This window comes from Cervus canadensis, chromosome 26, assembly GCF_019320065.1.
Source record: "Cervus canadensis isolate Bull #8, Minnesota chromosome 26, ASM1932006v1, whole genome shotgun sequence".
In the NCBI taxonomy this organism is placed as follows: Eukaryota; Metazoa; Chordata; class Mammalia; order Artiodactyla; family Cervidae; genus Cervus; species Cervus canadensis.
This window is the reverse complement of record NC_057411.1, coordinates 29905547-29932045: the sequence shown is the minus strand read 5'-3', so window position 1 is coordinate 29932045 and position 26499 is coordinate 29905547. Positions and strand designations below refer to the sequence as shown.

General features: G+C 42.0%; 1 protein-coding gene across 2 annotated transcripts in view; it reads right to left on the bottom strand.

The window, feature by feature from the left end:
- FRAS1 (Fraser extracellular matrix complex subunit 1) overlaps positions 1 to 26499 on the bottom strand; it is a 504323-nt gene that overhangs the window by 82474 nt on the left and 395350 nt on the right. For both annotated transcript variants that reach the window (XM_043447950.1, XM_043447951.1), the window contains 10 exons: positions 25226 to 25473; positions 17687 to 17835; positions 17341 to 17503; positions 15625 to 15760; positions 11471 to 11661; positions 10107 to 10260; positions 8010 to 8273; positions 5288 to 5476; positions 3507 to 3626; positions 2829 to 3008 (listed from right to left, as the gene is read on the bottom strand). In XM_043447950.1, the coding sequence (XP_043303885.1) occupies positions 2829 to 3008; positions 3507 to 3626; positions 5288 to 5476; positions 8010 to 8273; positions 10107 to 10260; positions 11471 to 11661; positions 15625 to 15760; positions 17341 to 17503; positions 17687 to 17835; positions 25226 to 25473 (1794 nt within the window). The remainder of the gene's footprint in view (positions 1 to 2828; positions 3009 to 3506; positions 3627 to 5287; positions 5477 to 8009; positions 8274 to 10106; positions 10261 to 11470; positions 11662 to 15624; positions 15761 to 17340; positions 17504 to 17686; positions 17836 to 25225; positions 25474 to 26499) is intronic.

The following is a 26499-nucleotide window of genomic DNA, read 5'->3' as shown; positions in this document are numbered from 1 at the left end:
CCCCGTGCACATGGCTCCCTGTGTCTCCTTGGGGGAAGAAGAGAGGACCTTCACACCTTTTCTACCCAAAGAAAACAATCAGCTGACTAAGAGAGCTGGCATAAGACTAAGCCCATTTCATAGTTAACCATCAAGAGGATGTCTGCAAGCACTGGTGGCAAATGATAATTCCCAGGGGCCTCCGGTCCCCAAATAGCTCAGTGCCTGCACAGAGACACGGGTCTAAAAGCTGTTCTGCTCTGTTTGGAAAGAGACTCTGGCTCCAGGTAGACCTATCCTCACCCCCTGACACAAATGGGGTGAGGTGGTTTTCTCCAAGCTGGAGCCAACTGCCTTCTGAGAGGGTGATCCATAATCAACATGGACTGGCTCTGGAGGGAAACCGTTGACATTTAAAAAGAATCAAATTCATGAATCCAGTTCCACTTAGGGGAGACCGGGAAGGAGAGAATGCTGACTAGATTTCCTAGAATGGACAGCAGGGCTGGTAGTAGGGGATGGGTAGGGAAGTCCTGCTCATTAAAAATGGACAGCGCCCTCCAGGAGTAAAGATGGTCTCATCTGGTCTATTTAGAATTTCTAAACACAGGAGGATTGAGAAGAACTGGTGGGCGGAGGAGAGCATGTAGATGAGGAAGTCAAGTCTCGTGGGAAAGGGCAGGGAAGCACGCCTCCCTCTGTTTTAGAGTCTGCTTTCCTGAGAGGAGGGAGAAGGGGGATCTGTTGTGGATGGCCCCCTGAGCAGTGCTAGCCTGGTACTGGCACCCCAGATTTAAGCCCAGCAAAGGTGGAGACTGTAAAAAACAGAAAAAGCAAATTTGGAGCCGCCTCCCCCAGGACGTGACACAGTTGAGAAGAGCCAGGGTCTCACCAGTAGCTGGCAGGGCCTTGCGTGAAGCTCCAAGCCTTTTGGAGCACTGTGAAGTGTAACTGCAGTTGCCCCAACACAACAGCCAAGAGTCTGCCCTTTCATCTTTGGAGAGATATAATCAGCAACCTGACAGAATTCTGGCAGAAGCAATTAGCTCATGAATTAATTATCAAATATCTCTTGCAGCCAAGGTCTTGGGAATGCTGATCTGCACACTGCCCCCAGGAACTTCAGGACAAAAGGGGAGGGCACAGGCTTTAATTTGCATTAGGGATTCAGGCCAGTCTGTCCAGCCTTCCCTGTGCCCCCTCAAGATACACACAACACTCCCTCCCCCACTATCATGCTGGACCCAGACACAGTCTGCCTCCCTCATCTTCTCTACCATATCCCCCTCTAGCTCACCCACCCCCACTCTCTCCCCTACTCACTTCGCCCCAGACACACTGGTCTCCTTGATGCAATTGGAATGTGATGGGCTTGGTTGATCCCATTTCAGGATGTTGACACTCACTGATGCCCTGGAAAGATGCTGAATGCTCTTTCCTTGTATGTCAGCATGGCTGGCTCCCTTACTTTCTTCAGATCTCGGCTCAAATGTCATCTTACTATTAGGAGGCCTTCCCTTACCTCATTGGTCCCTGAACCCCAGGAATGCCTTCATTTCACTCCCTAACTCATCAACACTGACATGATATATATACTTGCTTGTTTGCCTACTGTCTGACCTGCAGCATCAGGGCAAGTACTTCCTCTCTTTTGCTATTTCCCTGGTTGAATGAAAGAGAAATCTGTAACCTGAAATCCAAAGAAAACCAATGATCTAAATTTCCTACAAGCTGACACTGCTTCTATGATTGACAAAATAAAGACAATTCTACCTTTAGGCTGTTTATTCAGCAAATATCTCTTGTCCTTCACATTTGTTCAAGTTGCCAAATTCTACAGTTGCTCCTCCTGAAATTAACTCTTTCCTTCCTTCTTTCCTTCCACCAACTACTATTTACTGGATATTTACTAGGTAACAGGTGTAATCTCTTTTATTATTTTCATCTTATTATTCCCATGTGGAGGCTGCCCCACTGCCAGAAGCCTCACTAGCTCTCAACTGGCCAAATGCTAAACTTCCTACCTACTGTCACTGCCTCTTTTTTCTTCCTTTCTTTCAGTTTATCCTATTGGACACTAGAGGAATTCACTTCCCTTCCCTGTTCGAAATTCTGCAGGGCCTCCTTATTGCCTATTGAATTAAATAGGGATTACTGATCATCACTCTGAAGACCCATCATGAAATGTCAGGCTACCCATGAACCCAATCCACTACTATTTTCAGAATATATGCTTTAGCAAAACTGGCCCACTCATAATTTTTGGAATGAGTCCACATGCTGTTCCTATCTCTGGAAATAACACAATTTCTGTCAGCCCAAATTCTATCTTTCAAGGGCACTCTTAAACACCACCTCCGAGCACCTTCCCATCTGATATCTCATCTTTTGCTTTCAAAGTCCTAGGATGGCAGGTTTATACAGTTCTTAAAATACCTGCCATCTTCTTCCCTTACATATGGTTATATGCAAAGGCTCCTTATTTCATCCAACAGAAGATTCTAATGGTTGGGATAATGTCTCGTTCATCTCTTTTTCTTCCTCTGTAGCAGCTGAACCAGGATCTTATTCAATATGCATGCTCACTTTCTATGTGTTGAATTCTAGTGTTGGAGACAAGACTGTTTACATCAAATTGTAATTATCAAATCAACTTCCAGCAAGTAAGCATGGGGTACACTGTGTTCTAAGTATAATGCAAAGCAGCATACAATGGTCAAAAATAGTGATGCCAGAAATACATACTAATATAGGCAGGTTCAAGGTGAACGTGTCCACATGATATGGCTGCCCCTGGCACTTACTAAATCCCAGCTTTGGTCTGATGAAGTCAGAGATGATGGGCTTACCTGGTGATGCTGTGTGTTCCAGGTGGCCCAGCTGGGGCTCTCTGGTGATTCTGTAGACCAGTTCTGTGGGTCCCGTCTCCTGGTCAGTGGCAGAGAGTTGCAGAGTGGTGATCTTCTTTACAGAGTTTTCGTCCAAGAACAGCCCTTTATTGGTAATGATGACTGGTGGGGATTTGTCTTCTGAAAATATCAGAAAGAGTAACATGACATGTGAAGAGCTGACTCACTGGAAAAGACCCTGAATGCTGGGAAAGATTGAAGGCAAAAGGAGAAGGAGGTGGCAGGGGATGAGATAGTTAGATAGTACCATCGACTCAATGGACAGGAATTTGAGCAAATTCCAGGAGGTAGTGGAGGACAGAGGAGCCTGGCGTGCTGCATTTCCACGGGGTCACAAGAGTCAGACACAACTTAAGGAGACTGACAACAGCAGCAACCTTTTATGCTTCCTTTTTTCAATTCTGGGCCTGGTGTCCAGAAGTAAAATCAAAATAATCCACATAATCCCCAGGTCTGACCCACAGAGAGTGCATCAAAGAGCCACAGCATCGCACAACAGAGAGGAGAGGATTTCAGATTTCCACTCAAGCCCGTCAAGAAAAGGCTCAAGCCTCACGGTATGCACCACACGACCTCAGAACTGCTGGAGAACTTTCAGACACCCAACTGCCCCCTTACCTGAAACACTGATGGAAAATGACTGGCCAGTCAATTTGTTGCCTTCTCCATCAACCACATCAAATTTAAAAGCAAAGTGCCCACCAGATTCTCCTTTTCCATGACTGTATTCTATAAGGCCTGTAACAAGGACAAGAAGATCACAGTTTGCTATTTAGTGTTTTCTGGCCTTATTTCTGAAATGTCAGGTGAGAATTCGATGGGTATTCACACCAGTGAATCAATTACTCCCCTCTCACTTTGACATTGCTTTTGACATTTTAGTCTGACATTTTCATTTCCCCCCTTTCATCTAGCGACTTCCTCATCATCAGTGACTTGATGATAAAATAACCCCAAGCAGCAAGTAGCATTGCTTACAGCTGAGGCTCAGCATCGGTGGAAGGCTCTAAGGAAGCCTCATGAATCATGAGGTCAACAAAACTGCCCACGTAGAAAATGGGCGCTGACCAGACCCATATCACCGGTGCGGCCCTGTTATCTATCCATGTCCCAGGGCAGGAGGACAGAGAGCCACAGACCATGTGGTCCCCTACAGTGTCACTCCCGCTTCCCAGTCTTAAATCATTTTAGGAAAGGCGTGGGATATAACCAATCAACAAAGAAACAGACTAAATGAATAAACTCTACCTAGATGTCAATTGGACCCAAAGGGAAAAACCCAATATATTATATTTTTGTGAACCCATAGCATCACTTATCGGAGAAGGCAATGGCACCCCACTCCAGTATTCTTGCCTGGAAAATCCCATGGACGGAGGAGCCTGGTAGGCTGCAGTCCATGGGGTCGCGAAGAGTCGGACATGATTGAGTGGCTTTACTTTCACTTTTATGCATTGGAAAAGGAAATGGCAACCCACTCCAGTGTTCTTGCCTGGAGAATCCCAGGGACGGGGTCGCACAGAGTCAGACACGACTGAAGTGACTTAGCAGCAGCAGTAGCAGCATCACTTATAAGGATCTAGCAATGGAAATATAACTAAACATCTGGGAAGAAGTGCCTGCCTTCATATTCTAAACAGGGACACCGAGGCAAGGAATAACCAAGGAATTATTCCACTCCCTTCACTACAGACAGGTCCAGAGATATTTGGGCTGCTATCAATTCTAGGCGTGAGTGCACAGACAGGACCTGTATTCTGGTCCTAGAGGAGCATGTTTCCACCTCTAAATGGAAATTGCACATCATCACCTGACATTGGATTACTTCCCTCTCAATATGTAACTTCTTTTCCTTTCTTACCCCTGAAAGCACTGTACGGTAACTACGTAGCATTTAACATTTATGCTTTCACATTACATCAGCATTTCCTGGAGGAGGGATGAGCTATGTAATCTCCCTGAGGCAGCTCCGATTTATGCCCTTCCATTTTGCTTAGTTCATTAACTTGTGCTCTTTGGGGAGCTGGAAAGAGATATAAATTGTTCACCTAAGGCAGGCATAATTTTCACCTTAATCCATCCCAATTCACTTCTTTTTTCTTTCTCTCTCTCTCTCATATACTTTTTAGCATCACAGCAAGTCAAAATGATTTTTTCCTCTATAATAGCCCTCAATTTCATCAAGGCTATGCCAAAGCATGAGAACATTTTAGCCAAGAAGGAAAGTTTTTTTTCAAACCAAAAAATGGAGGAGATAAGTAAGAATAAATGAAGCTATAACTCAGCTCTTAATTCAAAACAAGAGTGCAGAGTTAGCTGCCATTGGCTACCAGGCACCAATTCCCATTTGACTACAGTGGGTGGAGTTTCTGGAAGTCTGGGTAGGAGAAGTGCCTGACCTTGACTGATGTCAGCTTGGGTGAAACTTCGGATGGGGCCTCTAATGGAGATCTGCTCCAGGCTGTCACGCTTTACCATCTGCAGGCGCCCTACTCCAGGATCTTCCTTTAAGATATACATCACCTGATGGTCATCTGAGTCAGGATCTGTCACTTTCAAGTGCCGTTCTGTGATGATCGCTACGGACCCTGGAAGAGAATGGGAGAGACTAGGTCTTTCCCCATTATTGCTTTTGGAGAGCAGGTCAAATGATTTTAGGAGACGGGAGACTAAGTTATCACACGCTCCACGGTCTAGAGAAATATCAGCTACGGGACTTCCTTGGTGGTCCAGTGGCCAAGATCCCATGCTCCCCAATACAGGGGCCCAGGGTTTGATCCCTGGTCAGAGAACTAGATCCCGCATACTGCAAACCCCACATGAAGCAATGAAGACCCAGCTCAGCCAAATAAATAAATAAAATAATTTCCTTCTTTTAGAAAATAAAAAGAAAATATCAGCTGCTTGACCTTTTGGTTCCAGCTGAATACATTTTAATTTCCCTAAGTGAATAGTACCAACTTCCCAATTTTCTAATCAGCCCTTGAGTTTGGCTCAGCTGGTAAAGAATCCACCTACAATATGGGAGACCCGGGTTCAATCCCTGGGTTGGGAAGATCCCCTGGAGAAGGGAAGGGCTGCCCATTCCAGTGTTCTGGCCTGGAGAATTCCATGGACTGTATAGTCCATGAGGTCGCAAAGAGTCGGACACAGCTGGGCGACTTTCATCTTGAGTTTAGATCTGAGCCCCTTTTTCTTCTGATCGAATTTCACTCTCTGCGCATGCTCTCTCTCTCCCTTGACCTTTCAGTTAGTACCTAAATCTATGTTCTGAACCTCTAGCTCTGTGATGTAAATGACTCTCAGAACGACAATGAGACCAGTTTGGACCTAATATATTTACTGTCTTAAGGATCACCAAATCATTTAAAAAAAAAAACAAACAGCTTTACATAAACTCACAAACATATCTGGTTGCCGTCTCACACCGAATAGTCAGAATCACTGTTCCTCAGGACAGAGGCTATGATGAGAGGCACAGAGCAGGGAGACCTGAATGCTGGTTCCTGGAAGACCGCCCAGGTGCTGGGGACAGATAAGGCACAGCGCATGTGTGCATGCTCAGTCATGTCCGACTCTGCGACCCCACCGAACCTGCATCTTTGGAGTCTCCTGCATTGACAGGTGGATTCTTTACCACTGAGCCACCTTGGACTGTCCCTCCTGGCGAGCACCTCTTCTCAGGGCCTTCCTCTTTGTTCTCCTCGCTAGCCCACTTCTCATATTAAAACAGTAAATTCTGATAAAGTAGGTCCTAGTTAGTTACTCATGTGTAACATAACCTGGTCTGTGGAGCGGCAATCTGCCTGAGCATCTCTGTATGTTTTTGCTGGGTAATGCCAAGAATGCAAGGTTTGACCATTTGTTCTCTGGGCCATTCCCAGCGAGCATCTCTGAGGGATGAGGTGACGTCTTCCTCTGGGACAAAGATCAGGCTTCCTTATTGCTACTATAACAAGGAGAGTTCCCAAGCTCAAGGTTCCTCTTCTGTAGTTCATCACCCTGCACACAAATACATTCATGTGGGCCCTCTGCATCACCCCCGTGGGACTTGGAGGGTATTGTCACAGAGTGCTATATTTCTGACCAAGGAATCTCAGCTTCCCCAGTGGCTCAGCAGTAAAGAATCAGCTTGCAGTCAAGGAGATGCAGGTTCGATCCCTGGGTCAGGAAGATTCCCCTGGAGTAGGAATGGCAACCCACTTCAGTAGCCTTGTCTGGGAAATCCCATGGACAGAGGAGCCTGACAGGTTATAGCCCACGGGGTCACAGAGTCAGACATGATTTAGGGACTAAATAAAAACAACAAGGAATCTCATGTGTTTGACCAGCATTCATGAAAGAGTAATAGGCCAACTTATTAGCTTGTAAATAGGGCAAAGTCAAGTCCCAGACCTAATACTTGGGACCCTTGGGAATCTCCACATTTTCAAATACCATTCTACCAAATATTTTTCACTACAAGATACATGTGAAACTACAAAATACATGAAAACATGTAAGAACAGACAAGAAAACAGAAGTCCAGTGTGATAAAGACGCTCTGTGGACCAAAGGTCCATTCTCTGTAAGTAACTTCCTACTGCAAAGTGACTCCAAGACCCACAGTTGTCACAGGTCCTTCAGTGTTGCTTGTCCACCAGCAAACTGAATGTTAATCCTAGAACACCATATCTAATGGTTCTTAATTACTGGTATAATCTCTCCTAGTGCATGATGACTTCCCAATCGCCCCTCCATGACTTCAAAGAAAAATAAATAAATAAGCATGTTGAAAATCCTGTTAGATTTTGTTGTTTGTTTCTGTAGGGTTGTTTGGGCAGTGGCAGTGTTCTAAGAGATTGGGACCTACAAGTAGTGGGATAAATAAATATTTTAAGGACCCTGGAAATACTGTAAGCTCTTCTCAGTCTTTCCTCAGATTCACAGACACCGGCATCTGGTCCAAGGAACTTCAGAGATTTCACACTTGTCATTCACAATGGTTAGTGTCCCCAAAACAACAGGTCTCCCTAAACTCTGCACACCTAGTTCAAGATCCTCCCACACTGCCGACATGGAAGGAAGCATTGTGCAGGAACAAAGAAGAAACCATAGCCACTCTCTTCCACGCCGTGGTACCTGCCGAGAGCTGGAGGCCTCGGTTTACAGCCAGATGGGGGGTGTCACTTGTAGGCAGTTCTATATATATCTCCATCCTCCCCGTGTCCGTGTGGAGGCCATCAGTGAGGGAGAACCGGAACTCATCCACTGCCACACCTGGACCACCAGGCACGTACCCAACCAGCCCAGCCAGGATATCTTGGTAGGTGAAGGAGGAGCCCTGGGCCAAAAGCCTCCCATTCTCCAGAGGTTCAGAAGCAGTTTGCCTCCGGAGCAGATGACCTGAGGAAGGAAACAAAAAAAAAAAAAAAGAAAGAAAGAAACAATGGTAGAGCAAATATGGCACTAAAACATCATCTGATTTTTGTCAACTTTGAGCTTGGGTAGAATGCCAAGCCCCTCGGGGGTGTTGATTGTACATGCATAAGTGACCAACAACTCAGAATTTTATACAAAAGCACAGGGTGATGCTCTATGACCTCATCTCCAAATAAAGAAGATAAAGTCCCACTTTTCCTGATTAAAAATCTCTTAAGGGGACACAGATGGATACAGAAATACAGTGGCTTAGGAATCAAATCTCTCCACGAATTCAAACTCACTTCACTATCTAAGCCTTATTTTCCCCTTCTGTAGGGTGAAAGTAGCACTTTCCACTTGCTGCCTTCCTCCTGAGGCGTCTGGGATGAGAGAGAAGAATTTATTTTAAACTCCTTTTATGTTCAGAAAGACACTAAGCATCCTTGGACTGAGGCATATTATCCTATTTTCAAGGGTCATGTGTATGCAATGAGACAGTGTTTCATTAAAGAAAGTGAAAGTGGATGGAGGCAAGCTAAAATGTAATGACCAACAGCTTCTCTGGTGAACTCTCCATTAACAGGAATAGTTTCATCTGTAAAAGGTCAATAGCCATTAGGCCACCAAGCCACCACTTAGGAGATGAAAATTGCAGAGCTTTAGCTAATACTAGGTAGGTAGCGCTTAGAAAGGAAGTAGGTAGAAGATTACCATGGTGGTGTTTTAAACCTCTAGTCTGTGGAAACGGTGTCAGACTTTATTTTTTGGGGCTCCAAAATCACTGCAGATGGTGATTGCAGCCATGAAATTAAAAGACGCTTACTCCTTGGAAGGAAAGTTATGACCAACCTAGATAGCATATTAAAAAGCAGAGACATTGCATTGCCAACAAAGGTCCGTCTGGTCAAGGCTATGGTTTTTCCAGTGGTCATGTATGGATGTGAGAGTTGGACTGTGAAGAAAGCTGAGCGCCGAAAAATTGATGCTTTTGAACTGTGGTGTTGGAGAAGACTCTTGAGAGTCCCTTGGACTGCAAGGAGATCCAGCCAGTCCATCCTAAAGGAGATCAGTCCTGGGTGTTCATTGGAAGGACTGATGCTGAAGCTGAAACTCTAGTACCTTGGCCACCTCATGCAAAGAGTTGACTCATTGGAAAAGATCCTGATGCTGGGAGGGATTGGGGGCAGGAGGAGAAGGGGATGACAGAGGATGAGATGGTTGGATGGCATCACCGACTCGATGGACATGGGTTTGAGTAAACTCTGGGAGTTGGTGATGGATAGGGAGGCCTGGCATGCTGCGATTCATGGGGTCACAAACAGTCGGACACGACTGAGCGACTGAACTGAACTGAACTGAACTTAATCAGGAGAAGTGCTGTCTTTGCAAAACAAATGAGCTCATAAAGATTATCTACCACACCTCTAACCTGAAATGAACAACTTCTGTAATTAATTACAAGGTGGCTATTCTTTGTATGAAATAGCCCAAGATGATCAAGCAATGATGCCCCCTCTAAGAAGAGGATGTGCAGATTCTGAAAACCTGTTCTGCCTGAGGCTACATAAGAAAGCAAGAAAACAGCTGAAATTGAATTTCAGAGACACCAATTACCCAGGAGTCAGGCTTTTAGAACAACCAGTCTATGGTGAACCCAAAGAATATAAACTAGCTGTGAATTTGATTATATCTTGATGCAAAGAATGGACTATACACCAGGAAGGTAGAGGAATGATCAGCTGAAATCTACGTGTTTGTTCTAATAACCCATCGAGCACCTCAATTAAGAAGCTTCCCATAGCAGTCGTGTCCTACCGTGGCTAGGCTTTTTTGTCAGTACAAAAATCAGCTCATTATCTGGAGTGTCCAGGTCTTGCAGGCTCAAAGAAGAATTGCTTATCACCACTCCTGAGCTCAGCTGCACGCCAAGGGGCCTCAAGGTCATTCTGGGAGGCTCATCATTCTTCCTCTGATTAAAGCATAAAATATTAGGTCTCACACAGATACTGGTTTAAGAAGAAAAAAAGAGCGCACACTATTCAAAGACAGTAACACCATCACATCAACTTTCACCATGAAATAGCATTTAATGTGTCATCATCTCTTATTATTATTGTTGTTTTTATTGTATTTTTATTGAAATATAGTTGATTAACAATATTGTGTTAGCTTCAGGTGTATACCAAAGCACTACAGTTATATATTTTTTCAGATTATTTTCCATTATAAGTCATTACAAGATGTTGAACACAGTTTTCTGTGCGATACAGTAAATCCTTAGTGTTTATGTATATAGTTTGCATCTAATATGTCACTGTCTTTAATTCTCACTCAAAATGGTTACATTGAAAGCTGGGGAGATCACATAAACCAGATATCCCCTTGATGGACATGCTACAGAAATCTCAGGCATTCTCCATAGGTACGATGATGGCATTTTCCAGATGCCAGAAATATGGACATGTGGTTAGACAAGTACAAGTGTACTGGGGAGATAAAAGGGTGCATTTTTGGAAATCATACCTGTCTTAGAACCTATGATAGAGGACAGATATTTGAAAGTACAGGTGTTTAAACTGTCTGCCTGATTAGCCCCACCAGAAGTCAGCTCCTCTCCACCCTTGTCCCCCAAGGGTGCTGAGAGTGCCAGGTTTTGTTTTCTCAAGGCAGCGGGTATTCCATTCTGAGTTTTATCTTTTATTTCTGTCTCTCCTCGGGTAACAGAGCAAGCCAATGTAGTTGCTCAAAAGAGAATATATACAGCATCAGGGAACACATTTCTTTAATGTTATAGTGTGATGAATAAATGCAATAAAATGTTAGAAAAAGCAAGTATGCACATAGAACTACATACAATAATTGCAGGGAAAAATAAGCATATGTTACTTTTCACCTCATATGAGGCTAGCAAGTTTTCTCCATCTGTGAGAACAAAGTGTCTTCACACAGACCAGATAGATTTTACCCTAAAATGGAAATTCAGATTTCCAAGTCATACCATCTCCAAATGTCAGCCTTAATTCTACATGTTTCCTAAAGGTCAGGGTTATGTTTTTTAAATTGACCTCTAAAATTGAAGGTCCAACCCAACTTCCTTTGTTTTTGAGTTCTTTTGAAGCTATCTAATGGTGGGATATTGTGGTCAAAGGCCCAACTTTTCCAACTTCCAGAATCTTTACCTCGATGGTGATGTTGATGCTGTGGACTTCTGATCGACTGTTTCCATCACTTACATAAAAACTGAAAATATCGTGGGTTGGTTCAATGCTTTCATGAACACTCTGAAAGTAGTAAATGTAGTTTTCCAGGACATCTTGAATAGGGAACGATGCCTCTAGGTCACTGGTAGTTCCAGGGCCAAACCGATCACCTGTACCAACAGCAAGAGGGAACTTTTATCTTGATCCATAAATTCCTGCTTTCTGAGCTGAACCAGAAATCATGACAGCACTATCAACAAAAGATGAAAACAAGTTTGAGAATAAAGGTGGGAGAATGCAATTTGAAGACTTGGGTGGGACCCCAGTTTCACCACTATTTCTGATCAATAAATGGGAATGAAATGAGTCGCATGTATGAAAGCACTCAGAATGCTATTATTTAATAGAGCATAGAATCAATGCTTGTTTTGTTAGAAATATTTGATAAAATAAGTCATGGGGCAAATATTCATATAGGAGTAAAAGTTTTACACTTTAGTCAATTTCAAAACCATTTTGCGAGAGGAACCTTCTTTCTCTACACAAGAAAAGATGACTGTATATCTTTAAATCCAAGAAATATCTCCTTAAGCATGTTTCCATTTGACCATTTCCATTAAGAAACCTCTAGTAACCTCATGGGCTAGTGCTCAGCCCCTGGGATGGTACACTAGGGCCACTGTGATGTTCGGGGACCATCCAGAGCTCAGGTATAGTTCAGGCACTGAGATGCTCAAGTATCATTCAGAGTTTCATAGAATGTGCTGGTTATCTCTTCTATTCATTCCAACCCCAAAGGCCAAGGGGAAGAATAAGCACTGTCTAAATGTTGGATGACTTGTCTCTTATTTGGTCTAAATCTTTCTAAATGATTGATTTTAAATGGTTACATTTTCTTCTAAAGAGAGGAGGAAAAAAGAAACCCCTGTATCTTCAAACACTCCCTAGATATACATCAACAAAGAAAAGTGTAGATAGAAGATCTGAAAGCAATAACATTTTCTCTTTCCCTGTTCCATGGTTTTTGCAAAGATGAAGGTCATATATTAAAAGGCCACTGACTTCCGAGTTGAAGACAGACACGGTCATTTTTTTGTTGACCTCCCAATTGAAAGAGTAGGAATGAAAACGTTTTATTTATAATTTGTTTTTGACAAGAATTCAAGACAAACATTCTTTTTTTCAATGACATGAATTTTCTTAAATTTTATCCCTCAGATTTGATTCCGCTCGATACTAGAAGCATAGAGGAGTCTAAGTGATTAGTGACCTGATAACCCCTAGGGCATACAGTTCAGAGTTTCTAAAAGGAATTGCTATAATTCCTTAAAACTTTAATTTTCTCTTTCCATTTATCACTATAAATATAAGAAATATGGCATCTTTATTTGGGTCAAAAATACACTAAGTGAAGCCTAAAAATGTGTTCAAATAGAATGACATTTTCTATCATTAGAAAACAAGTTATTCAAAAAGTGAATCTGTCACTGAAGCTTTAAGCATCAATCCTTTTGATTCTTAAAACTGCACCTTCTATGTTTTCATGTAAATCATTTTATTAATGAGCTTCCTTACCTTCTTAAATAGAATATACTCTGTGCAAATTAAATAGTTCTTGATGTGTGAAGGCTATATATCATGAACATCTATTAATGCACTGTGCTGGAACACAGCGATGCCCAACAGGTAATTAAGGTGGGCCCTAGTTGTGCACCATCCTCCATACTAGCTCAGTTGTTAAAAGAATCCGCCTGCAATGTAGGAGACCCTGGTTCGAATCCTGGGTCGGGAAGATCCCCTGGAGAAGGGATAGGCTACCCACTCCAATATTCTTGAGCTTCCCTTGTGGCTCAGCTGGTAAAGAATCTGCCTGCAATGCGGGAGACTTGAGTGTGACCCCTGGGTTGGGAAGATCCCCTGGAGAAGGGAAAGGCTACCCACTCCAGTATTCTGGCCTGGAGAATTCCATGGCTTGTATAGTCCATGCGGTTGCAAAGAATAAGACACGACTGAGCGACTTTCACTAGTTGTGCTGGTACTGAAGGAATGTAGGTTCCACGCTGTTTGATTTTATACTGAACAATATGACTATTCTGTTCTTGTGCTAGTGTGAACTTAAAGATTCTTCTTCTTCTAATGTTTTTAAAAAGATGTTCTTTTGGTCAGCTGGACTCTGAATCTAGGTAGCTAGTTTCATATGTATAAAATAAGATTCTGTTATGAAAGCCCATGAAGCAAAGGGTGGGACCTTACATGATGTGTGTTAGGACAATGATTTGCCCCCCTGAAAGTCTTTTCCTTACTTCCAGGTTTGTACTAAGTGTGGTCCCTGGAACCACCTGTGAGCCAGTGAGAAATGCTAATGCATGGATCTCACCAACCTCCTCCAACAGGGACTCTGGGGTTGCTGCCCAGGAAACTGTGTTTGCTCCAGCCCTCCAGGTGAGTCTTATGAGCATTAAAGTTTGAGAACCACTTTAAGAGAGGCCAAGGACTGCCAGAAATTTGACTTCTGGACCAGTGAAACAGTTCCTCTGCATGCACTCCAGGTTAACATAAAACCGTGTTAGAAAGCCTTATCAGAAACCACCCGGAGAGAAGAGCAGGCTGGGGGCAACCATCCTTTTCTGATTCCCTACTTTTGCTTGTGCTTTCTTCTGCGAGAAACAGCATTTTCCCTCTGCCCACAGCACTAACCCTTCCTCAGACCTTCCCGCCGTCCCAGGCAAAAGTAATTGCTTTGTCCTACATCCTTTCTCAGGGCTTTGCTCCCTTCCCGGCCCTGGTGTTTCATGATTGTAACATCAGTCTCCATATCTCTCCTGAGTGAGGCCAGGGCTGTGTCTTATTCCTCTTTTATAATCCACTGCCTCTCAAATACTGGAGAGGGTGGCCTTTCCTGTCTCCAGGGTATCTTCCCAACCCAGGGATCGAACCCAGGTCTCCCGCATTGCAGGCAGATTCTTTACCAGCTGAGACACAAGAGAAGCCCAGATCTAACTCAGCAATAAACAAATCGAAGCCACACACTGCAAAGCAAGGTGGGGAAAAGACTCAAGGTTCTCTCTAGGAAAACATGACCCCTGCTACATGAGTTTCTGGTAACTAGGCTCAAATCCCAGGCATCACGCTGGCCACAGACACCTTCAGTCAATAGCCTCTCTGTGGGAGCTGCGAGCTGCACGCCAATTAGGGCCGAGCGCGAGCACTCAGGAGCCTCCCAGCACAGGTGCCGTTTCGGTCACCTGCCAGAACTGCCGGTCACTGTGGACACGGGGGCCTGTGAGCAGTCCCCGCCTCTCCCCTCCCCTCCTCTGTGATAACCGCCAAGAGCAGTGGGTCCAGGGCAGATGGTGGGGGAGAGGGTCACGGACAGACAAGCACGCGTTTCAGTTGACGTCGTATACTGAGAAAAAGCTGAGACGTCAGCTCTGGTGCAGCTAAACAGTAGCTGCCTCCAATAAAACAACAGACAATTTTATTTCCTTGACATTCAATTTCGAGTGCAATCCCCAAGCCCCTCTGTCCTAAAGGCTGGCACTTTTCCCTTGTTCTAGTTTTCCCCACGGCACTGATTGACCTCCTGACATCTTCCACAATTTTCTCATTTCTTAGGTTTCTTATCTGTCTCCTCCCGCCAGAATCTAAGGCACCACAAAGGTAGTGGTTTCTGTCTGGTTTGCTGATCTATGTGTGTGTATGCTAAGCCGATTCAGTTGTGTCCGACTCTTTGCAACTGTATGGACTGCAGCCCACCAGGCTCCTCTGTCCATGGGATTTCCCAGGCAAGAATACTGAAGTGGGTTGCCATGCCTTCCTCCAGGGGACCTTCCCAACCCAGGGATCGAACCCACGTCTCCTGTGTCTTCTGCATTGCAGGCAGATTCTTTACCACTGAGCCACCGGGGAAGCCCCTTACTGATCTATCCCCAGTGCTTAAAAAAGTGCTTCACATACAGGAAATGCTCAGTCAATATTTGTTGAGTCAACAAGACCTTCCTTCCATTTCTTGGAAATGGTTCCATCCCTCTTTGGTTCTCCCTGTCCAGGTTAATTGCAGGCAGTGACCTCCCTCCACCCTGCCTCTTCTCTCCAGGTCTGGAACAATTCTACAGCCAGGCTACCGCTGGTACCTGTCCCCATGTTCTCGATGCAGCCGTACTGGGGCAGAGCGCTTAGCTTAATGATGGCATCCTCCTGGAAACTGTCCTCAGCAGCAGCAGCGAAGAAATGGTGAAAAGAGAGTGGGGTCCTCCCTCCCTCGTCAACCTAAGAAAGAAAAGATTGGAGAGTCCTTGGGCAGTTGTGCGGACTGCAGTAAAAAAGAACTGAATCGAAAATTGCTGCCTGGGGTGACCTTCCACTTCTTTGAGGAGGCAGATCCTCTACAGACAAGATGAGGAATGTGCCAGCTGCTGGGGCCCGGCCATCCTTCAGCGCCTCTCAGAGCCACGCTCAGACGCAGTGACATCCGTGTTTGCCTTCAAAGCTGTGCTTCTCCCATGATGGATCTGGTTATAAAGCAGCTCTGGCCCATTCTAATCACCCACCTCGGAACAGCTGCATGGCAGGAGGACTGCCTTCCTTTGTATCAACGTTCAAAAGTCCACAGCTTCAGAATAATCCATCCAGTCCTCCCTCGGATACATGTGAGCACACCCTGTCCTATAGGAGTTCCCACCAGAAATAAAGTCCCCTTTATCCCGTGAGAGCGTATGCTTAAAGGTGCAGGGGAAGACAGGGCTCACTGTGCCTGAAAGCTAGTGCTTATCATTACCGTAAAGGAGAAAAATAAATCGGTTTAAGTAAAAGCAGTAGCTCCAGCTACTTTTTCCCTCTTGGGCCCTGTTTTGAATGCTAACGTTGCAACCTGAGCCTAGTGTTTTTTGTAGCCTGCTGGATATGCAGCTTGACTTCTGAATGACTGTTGGCTAAATATAGGAAGATTTACAAATTATAAAGCGGAAGGTCACCCTGACTCTGAGAATGGGGAAGGTGCAAACGGCTTCCCCAGTGTGGACATGAAAAAGATGAGTGGAATATCAGAACCATTCAGAAACAACTCAGTTCTACAAATTTTCAGTTGCTCAACAAAATCAGAAATCCTGAGTTTGGGGCATTATGGTATGTACATAGAGTGGAACAAGAAAGTGAATTAACTTTTATGGAATACTTAACGATGGGCCAATTCTGTACTGGGGCTTTTTAATGCTATTTTATTCATCATCAGAGTAATCCTTTATGTAATAGGAATAGTAGTAACACTTTAAAAATGAGGCAACTGAGGCTAAGAAAGATTATATAATTGATTCAAGATCAGGCAGCTAGTAACAGAACTGACACTTGAACTCAGGTACAAGTAACTTCATAATCGGGGTACATTACATGGCGCCCCACCCTCCACATGCCAAGGAACTGTCAACATTGTTTACAGAGATAAGTACCAACTCAGTTTAAGATGTGACCCAGGACACTATCCATATTCCTATGTTTTAGTTGCTGCAAACATTAGACTATGAACACCTCAAAAATATATCTGTACACCCCTACTACTATACACATCTAACATAGTATACAAAATACTGTACACAAATAGCTCTGTGTCTGGCACAGAAATATTTGTTGATTAATTAAATAATGTGGATATAATGATTTGATCTTATTCATTTAATTATTTTCATACTTTTTGATTAAAACTCATGATTGAAAGCCATACACAGCTTGATTCTATGGCCTAGATATTTGAGGGGAAGGACCTGACAGCCAGTTTAGGTAGAAATCCTTCATTCACACTGGCGCAGACTCCAGCTGTCTACAGCACCCACAGTTCATTGATCTGAACTGCTTACCGTGATAAGGTCAGCAAAAGCAATGATTGGGGGTGGGTTCTTGACGGGCGTGATGGTGATGGTAAACTTCTGATTGTCCAGACGGTTGTGGTCCATATCAGAGACAGAGAAGTGGAAGCTGTCAGTAACTGGATGACCACCAGTCTCAAATTTGGCCGAATACCTATAGAAGTCAAGAAAAGGAAGGATTGAATGAACTACACTGTCAGGTCAAGTAAGATGACTGAATCTCTGTTTAAAAATGGGGCCAGAGGCAACATAATCTTTCAAGGGAACTACGGGTTAGTTGCTTACATATTTTAATACAATTTAAAAAATTCTTTGTAGTACCAGGTGGTTATAATACCTAATTTTCTTGTTGTTGATGTCTTCCATTGTGAAATTGGAAATCTCTGAGAGTTCTTCCACCTCAGGTCCTGAGGTTTTTAAGAGCGCACCATACATGGGCAGAGAAGTTATCTGAATCCAGATCTCTGGGTCGGAGGAAGAATCATCCTAATCAAGCAAACATGATACAAGACATGAATGCACATTTGCAGGAAGACATATTTTCAATAAAGATTACAGGTGCTCCTTTTTCTGCTAAATGAAAAATCTCCTTAAGCAATACCATGTTAAACTGCATGAAAATCCCACTATTTATTCCTCTGAAAATATCTCTTTGACAGTCTTCTTTGAAAAGTAGCTCAAGATAATAGCGGGAAATGCACTCTTAAGTATGGGGCATAAAAGAAAGAGAGAAAGCCCAATGGTTTCTGTAAGAGCCACACAAGGTTTTGTTTTTATTACAAGCATCTAGTGAAGTACAAAACGTGGTCAGAAATGTAAGTCATTCTTCTAGAAACACAGTTGTAGGCTTCTTCTAGAGTTTCCTAGTACAGTTTGTCTTTTAGAAAAGGGTAAAATTTTTGGAAATAGGTAAAACTCCACTATAACATAGATAACAATGATCTAAAAATTCAGTGAAACGAAGAATGGAAGGTAAGGACTCACTTTAAAGAATAGTCAACACAATAAAAAATTTTACTTTAACACAAAAATGTAAGAAGTCTTATGAATTTCATTTTGACCAAGCCTATGCATGCTCAACCTGTGAGATGCCCAATCTTAATGAAGACTGTTCATTTCCCTTTCCTCTGCACTGTTTATTTACCGAAAAATAAAACTGGCTTCCTGTTTCTACGTGGACAATAATTGAATGTCTTAACAAACAATTTCTTCTTTCTTCAAGGATATTTTTGGAAATATCTAGAAGGGAGGCAACATCTTCTTGGAAAGATCCCCTGAGTCATTCATCTTTTAGACCAGTTGGCTGTGAACATGAGGGCATGCTACATTTCACCACAGCAACAATGAAGATAAATATTGCATGACCAAGTGTACTTTCACATGCAAACTTGCATGGCTATGTTGTACAGTTAGCTGAGGTGGGAGATCAGAAATGTGAGCGCGGCTGCCTGGTGATCTGGGGAGCAGGTTTTGGTCAGCTCTCATTTCTATCCTTGGGGACCTTTTTAAGCTGGCAGTTCAGAACCTCAAGGCAAGATCATAGAATTTTCCATATTTCCTCACATTGCTTGACAGTAACAAGAAAGGAAACTCAAATTTATTGAAGCTATAAAACTTCAGAAAACAGCCCCTAAATTTATACTTTTAAAGTTTCTCTATTTTCCTTCATGGGTTATCAAATACAACATGCAGGCTTCCAAAAGACTACTTGCTATAATATTACTGTGAGTAGCCTCTAAAAGACAGCCAAGTGTTCTAAGGCACTGTCTTCTGAGATGGTGATAAACTACAAGGACAGAGCTCCTGTCTCTTGATGAGAATGAATAGCTTCTAACTTCCACATTGGCAAATTTGGCAAAGAAATGCTTATCTCATGTCAGGCCCAACTTATTATAATTTTTCGAATCTCAAGTGACTGCTGGGTTTGAAACAGTGTGAAATCAGCTGGATTTTTTTCTGAATGCTGTCATCGTTTAAAGAAAATTACTACTTTGAGATATTCAAGATACTGTGGCTGAAAAATTCTTAAGAACATAGACCTTGATTTTATGTAATTTTTCTACTTGAAGACCTTCATACCCATTTTGTGTTAATTCACTTTTCCATTTTCTTTTTATTATCTATACATCTATTGACACGCCATTCAACACAAGGATGAGAACTCTGATGATTAACATTTTATGCTCCTCTTTTATCCTGTCCCTGGTTCTACCATCACACCATGGTTCTTGCTTTTTTACTTCCTTGAATCTCTTGGAATAGTTTGATATATTATTGTAAAGTTGTTGTTGTTGTTGAGTTGCTCAGTCCTGTTGGATTCTTTGCAATCCCATGGACTGCAGCATGCCAGGCTTCCCTGTCCTTCACTATCTCCTGAAATTTGGTCAAACTCATGTCCATTAAGTTGGCAATGCCTCCAACCATGTCATCCTCTGTCTCCCTCTTCTCCGCCTGCCCTCAATCTTTCCCAGTATCAGTAACTCTTTTCCAATGAGTTGGCTCTTCACATCAGGTAGCCAAAGTATTGGAGATTCAGCATCCATCCTTCGAATGAATACTCAGGATTGATTTCCTTTAGGATTGACAGGTTTGATTTTGCTGTCCAAGGGACTCTCAAGTCTTCTCCAGGACCACAGTTTGAAAGCATCAATTCATTGGTACTCAAGGGTGAGAGTTATAGTCCAATTCTCACATTTGTACGTGAATAATAAGAAAGCCATAGCTTTGATTATACAGACTTTTGTTGGCAAACTACTGTAAAGTAGTTGTAGTATTTTTTAAAATGTATGAAAAGGGAGTTAGACCCTCATCTTGTGGGATTTCTTTTTCTTTTCACTCAGTAGAAGACTGCTAAGATCCATGATTTTATTTTTCATGATCCATGATTTATATTCTTTTCACTTAGTAGAAGATGGCTAAGATCCATTATTTTATTTATTTTCTTGGGCTCCAAAATCACTGGAGATGGTAACTGCAGTCATGAAATTGAAAGGCGCTTGCTCCTTGGAAGAAAATCTATGACAAACCTAGACAGCATAGTAAAAAGCAGAGACATTACTTTGCCAACAAAGGTCCGTCTAGTCAAGGCTATGGTTTTTCCAGATGTCATGTATGGATGTGCGAGTTGGTCTATAAAGAAATCTGAATGCTGAAGAATTGATGCTTTTGAACTGTGGTGCTGGAGAAGACTCTTGCAAGTCACTTGGACTGCAAGGAGATCCAACCAGTCAATCCTAAAGGAAATCAGTCCTGAATGTTCATTGAAAGGACTGATGCTGAAGCTGAAACTCCAATACTTTGGCTACCTGATGGTAAGAACTGACTCCTTAGAAAAGACCCTGATGCTAGGAAAGATTGATGGCAGGAGAGAAGGGGACCACAGAGGATGAGATGGTTGGATGGCATCACTGACTTGATGGACATGAGCTTGGGCAAGCTCTGGGAGTTGGTGATGGACAGGGAAGCCTGGCGTGCTGCAGTCCTTGGGGTCACGAAGAGTCAGACACGACTGAGCAACTGAACTGATTGAAAGATCCATGAATGTTGTTTTGTGAAGCTATTGTTCATCTCTTCTGAATGTTCTCTAGTATTCCACAAAGTAGGTATGCTCCAAATGATCTGTTATTCCATTTGTTGATGCTGAGAGACACTGGGCTTGTTTCAGTATTTTTGCTACTACAAAATAGTGTTACTATTATTACAAACAGTGCTTCCCTGATATGGTAATATTACAAATATTACAATAGCTCAGTTGGTAAAGAATCCACCTGCAATGCAGGAGACTCTGGTTCAGTTCCTGGGTTGGGAGGCTTCCCTGGAGAAGGGATTGGCTACCTACTCCAGTATTCTTGGGCTTCCCTTGTGGCTCAGCTGGTAAAGAATCTGCCTGCAATGTGGGGAGACCTGGGTTTGATCCCTGGGTTGGGAATATATCCTGGAGAAGAGAAAGGCTACCCACTCCAGTATTCTGGCCTGGAGAATTCCATGTACTGTATAGTCCATGGGTCTCAAAGAGTTGGACACAACTGAGTGACTTTCACTTTCATTGCTGTCAGTACCCTTGTGTAAATTCTTGTGCATATCTTTTGTACCTGTGAGAGTCTTCCTTGGAAAGGAATCCAGGAGAGGAATGGTTAGGGAACATGAACATTCATCATTACAAGACAGTGTCAAATTCCTTCCCAGAGCGGTTATTCTAATTTACAGCTCCATCATAAAAGAACCTCCTGTAGATCCATTTCCTCTCTGACATTTGGCATTTTCATATTTTAAAATTTTTGCCAGTTGAATTGGTACTAACCAGCATACAGTCTTTGCCTGCATTTCCTGATGTCTAAAAATGTGAATGTCTCCTATCTTTACCGGCCCTATGGATTCCTCTTGTGAAATTCCTGCTCATGTCTCCTGTTAATTTTTCAAATGGATTATCTTTTTCTTCTTGATTGGCAGATGTTCTTTATATTTTCTTTGTTATCTTTGGTTCTATGTGTTGTACATATATTTTCCCAGTTTGTAAGTAGGGTTTTTTTTTTTTTTGTATTTATGGTGTGTTTTAGAGAACATAAATTTTAATTTTAATATAATCAAATTTTCAATCTTTTCTTTATAGTTAGCATTTTCTGTTTGTAGTTTAAGAAATTCTTCCTTTTCCCATTATCATGAAAATATTCACCTATACCCTACAAAGAACTGTACACTTTTACTTATGACATTTAAGGACTTGATTTGCTACAGTTAATATCTGTCTAAGGTGTGAAGCAGCAGTACAAGTTCTTGTTTTCTTTTTAATATGAATAATAATTTGTGCAGATTCATGTTTCAAATAGTTTCTCCCATTTCCACCAATCTGGTTTGCTACATCTGTTTTATTTTAAAGTCCCAAGTGTGAATCTATTTCTAGACTCTCTAGTATATACCATTGTGGACTGATATAAATAGTGCACGTTTATATCAAATCCTGATATCTGATAGGGCAAACCCCTGCCCTCTTGTCATTCATTTTCAGAATTTTGGCCTTTTGTTGTTCTTTAAACATTATGGACACCTTCCCAGGTGGTGCTAGTGGTAAAGAACCCACCTGCTAATGCAGGAGACATAAGAGATGTGCCTTCAATCCCTGAGTTGGGAAGATCCCCTGGAGGAGGGCACGGCAACCCACTCCAGTATTCTTGCCTAGAGAATCCCATGGATAGAGGAGCCCGGCAGCCTACAGTTCATAGGGTTGCAAACAGTCAGATGCAACTGAAGTGACTTAGCATGCATGGATCCATTATAGAATGAGCTTATCAAGATCATTAAAAGGTCACCGAACTTTTGACTAGAACTGAGTTGAATGGAAAGATCATGTTGTGGGAGAATTGATATCTTTTTGATACTAAATATTCCTATCAATATGGCATCTCCTAGTGCTTTTAAAAATGTCTGCCAATTAAGTATTACAATTTTCCCTGTAAAAGTATTGGCTGATTTTTGTTAGATTTCGTCCAAGGAATATAATTTTTGTGATGCTATTTTAAGTGGTATCATCTTTTTAGTTAAATGTACTGGTTATTTTTTGCTCTTATATAGAAATGCTATTGTTCTGTTGATCTTCTATCTAGCCCCTTCCTAAATTCTCCTTTTATTTCTGAAACTTTGTCAAGAGATTCCTTTGGATTTTCTTTATAGTCAGTAATAGCATCAATTTTCCCTAGAAGTTACACATCTTTTGTTACATTTATATCTCATATGCATTATGTAATATTATTATAGATGATTTATTTTGAATTAGTATATTTTTGGCTAGTGCATAGCAATTCTATTAGCTATTTAAGATTAATCTTGTATCATCCTCCCCATATTACAAATGAGAAAACTGAGCCCTAGGGAGTTAAGTAACGTGTCAAGGGTTATTACACTAGTAAGAGTGGTAAGCTTGGATGAGAACCCATTCATTTTAACCATAAAACCCACACATCCCTCGCCTACTTGTTTCCTTGAAGTACATAGCAAATTGTGTACAGGAAACCACCGTTAAGAAGCAAATCACACAGAATCCCATTTTTGCCTTTTGTTTCTCCTGATGTCATTTCACCTTCTTGCAGTTCACGATACTGTAATTGAGAATAGGCTTGAATGTTCCTTTCCTTTATAGTCTGGGTTTCCCCAGTGGTTCAGTGATAAAGAATCTGCCTGCAATGCAGGAGATACAGGAGACGTGGGTTCGATCCCTGGGTCGGAAAGATCCCCCGGAGAAGGGAATGGCCACCCACTCCAGTATTCTTACTGGGAAAATCCGATGGACAGAGGAGCCTGGTGGGCTACAGTCCATGGGGTTGAAAAGAGTCAGACACGACTGAAACAACTGAACTCAACGCATAACACAACAACTGCCCCATTTATGACCAAGGTTTTGGATGGCTTTTCCAACATTTCTGGATGTTCACAGTAAACTCACTAACTATGCATACCTAGAAAAATCTTCTCCATGACATTAAGTAAAAAATTCTTCCACAACACTCAGAGAAAGTTAGTATTAATAAATAACTTAGCTAAGTCTTTAAAATATGCTATGCTTTCAGTGAGCTAGAATAATTCTTTTGGAGTCTTCTCTCTGCTCCAGTGGGTAAATTCACATTCAATCAATTTCTGAAAATACATGTTCAGTTGCCAATGGGCTTGCGTTTTGATCTGCAGCTCATAATATGCACTTAATGGGAAGGAACTGCTCCTGGAATCCTATTTTGGTCTGTCAAACATTTTTCAAGCCTTGGTGATCTATTGATTAAATCTGTATTCATAAATTTTTATGAATTCATGTTTCATAAGACTCAAAAGGCCATAACCTAGGGTAAGAATCACCTGTCAATTTAAAAACAAAGTCAAAGGTGTTCTGAAACTGTACTAGACCCATGAGAAGAATCAGGGTGGAAAGCAGTTTCCTATAAGTTAAGAAAAGACAATTTTAGGGGAAAATCTGTGCAAAAGCAATTGAAGCAATTGTTCCCAGGCCAATGCTTTATCTTACATGCTACTATTCAGGCCTAGATTTTATAGCCATATTCTTCAGCTCAGAAAAGGATTACATAAAACTATATAGTAATTTTTTTAAAGGCCAGGTTATTGGAGGAAATTTTAAGATTAGCAGAGGAAAAATTCAATACTAAGAGTGATTATCATTCAGATAACCATTCTTATTTCAGTGTATTTGTCAAAACTACTCATTATGATTTTTACACAGAGTTTATGTTCACAACATACTTACATGAAAAATAAGATGCATTATCCTCATTATCCTTAGCTCCAGAGGTAAAGTAAAAAAGATGAGTTTAATTAACCAGGATCACATATCAAATTAAGGTCAGTACCCTTGATCCCTGCTTCTCGTGAGGCACGGGATGGAGGGTGAGTTAGGAATCCTGCCAAACAAGCATGCCAGCATTCGGTCCAGAGCTGGACCTGAGACAAATGCTAGTGAGAAGTGGGCTTTCTCTCAGAAAAGTGAGCCATGAAATACCATAACTTATCAGTCATTGATGGGTAAATTCTTCGAAGTTGCTCTTTGTCTAAAATTCCTATTTGAAATACTATGGAGGGAGCTTCAAATATGGGAACTTGGGCTTTTTGACATGGTTACTGTTTCCTAGAGCAAATCACCCGTCCTTACACCTTCTCAGGGAGTTTTCATCAATGTTCTGCTCATTCACTTGTCTGCTGGGGAAACAGTGGGAGCAGCTGGAATAGCGTCACTATTGCAAAGAGCAGAGTGATAGGGAAGCCAACAGAAAGCTCTCTTGTGGCCATATACCTGATGGCCCAAATGTTCAGCCACGACATCACTTTCTAGTCAACCTGATCAGAGGGTGCAGTGGACAGAAAGACAAATGAAAGAACTTACCACATAAGCCAGGTGTGACCGAGTGATCACAGCTGTGCTTTGACTAGCAACCGTGATGCTCAGAGAGGCGCCGGCAGCCAGTTGGGGCCCCCGGGCCTCGTCCGGTGATACCTCCACCCTCACGTCCACTGTTGTGGCTGAAAGGCCGTCTGTGACTGAGATTTCCATGCTGTCCTGGCGGGCAGATGAGCCATCATGTAGATACCGCAGGACATTCTTCTCTACATCCTCATATGTGAAAGTGTCACCTTTCAAGAACAAAACAAATTGCAAAAAACCAATAGCTTCTGGGAACAATGCTTTTCATTTCCATAACACCTTTGTTCTCAGGATTTCAAAGCACATATAGGATCATAAACCCTGGGAGTTGTAAGCTAATTAGTTCAACCATCCACCCAACGGAAGATTCCTTTTACACTACCCTTGAAAAGGGTTCTTTAGCCTGTCCTTCAACATGGCTCACCATTTTATAAGGGAGCTAATTCCACTGGAGATAACTCTGTAATTTTTTTAAAGCTTTAAATCAGATGGAGCCAAAATCTGCCTCTCTAAGCTCCACTCCTCACTGTTTCATTCTAGACAATACAGCACATGCTTCTATTCTTCATGATAGCCCTTCTAGAATCTAATCATGATACTGATGATTTATTTTAAAAGTTAAGAAAGTTAAAAAATACTTAAAACTTGAAAAGTATACTTGAAGTTAGAAACCTCCTCTGTGTAAGTCTAGAGTACTAATTCATAATTAGGTGATAGGTGTTGTGTAGAAAAAAAATTTTCAAGGTCATAAACATTTAAGAAAAATAGGTTTAAACAAAATTTAAAATATTTAAATGGCAGGATTCACTAGAATTCTAGAATCTTCAATATACAATATGAAAACTTCTCAAAATTTTTTGGTCATAGAACCCTTTTTATGAAAAATGCTACTTAGTACCATGGGGCCCCATGACTCCTGAGCACAGCTGAGGAACTGGTCTTCTTGGATGTTATATTCAACTCTATTTCTTCACAGATTACTGACTGTAATAATTGATGTTATATAAGAAAACTAAAGAGTTTATTCATTTTTTGTTTTCTTCTTCCAAGCCTTCTCTTGATGCTAATGTTATTGTGCCTTAAAACGATAATAAAACTAATATTTTACAAACATCTTTAGAACTCACGTATTAATTACACAAATGTTGGTTAAATATAATATTAAAGAAACTGGGCTATGACTGTTATGCTCCTAACATAGTTCCCTTAGGATACCAGAAATCTATCATAATGAC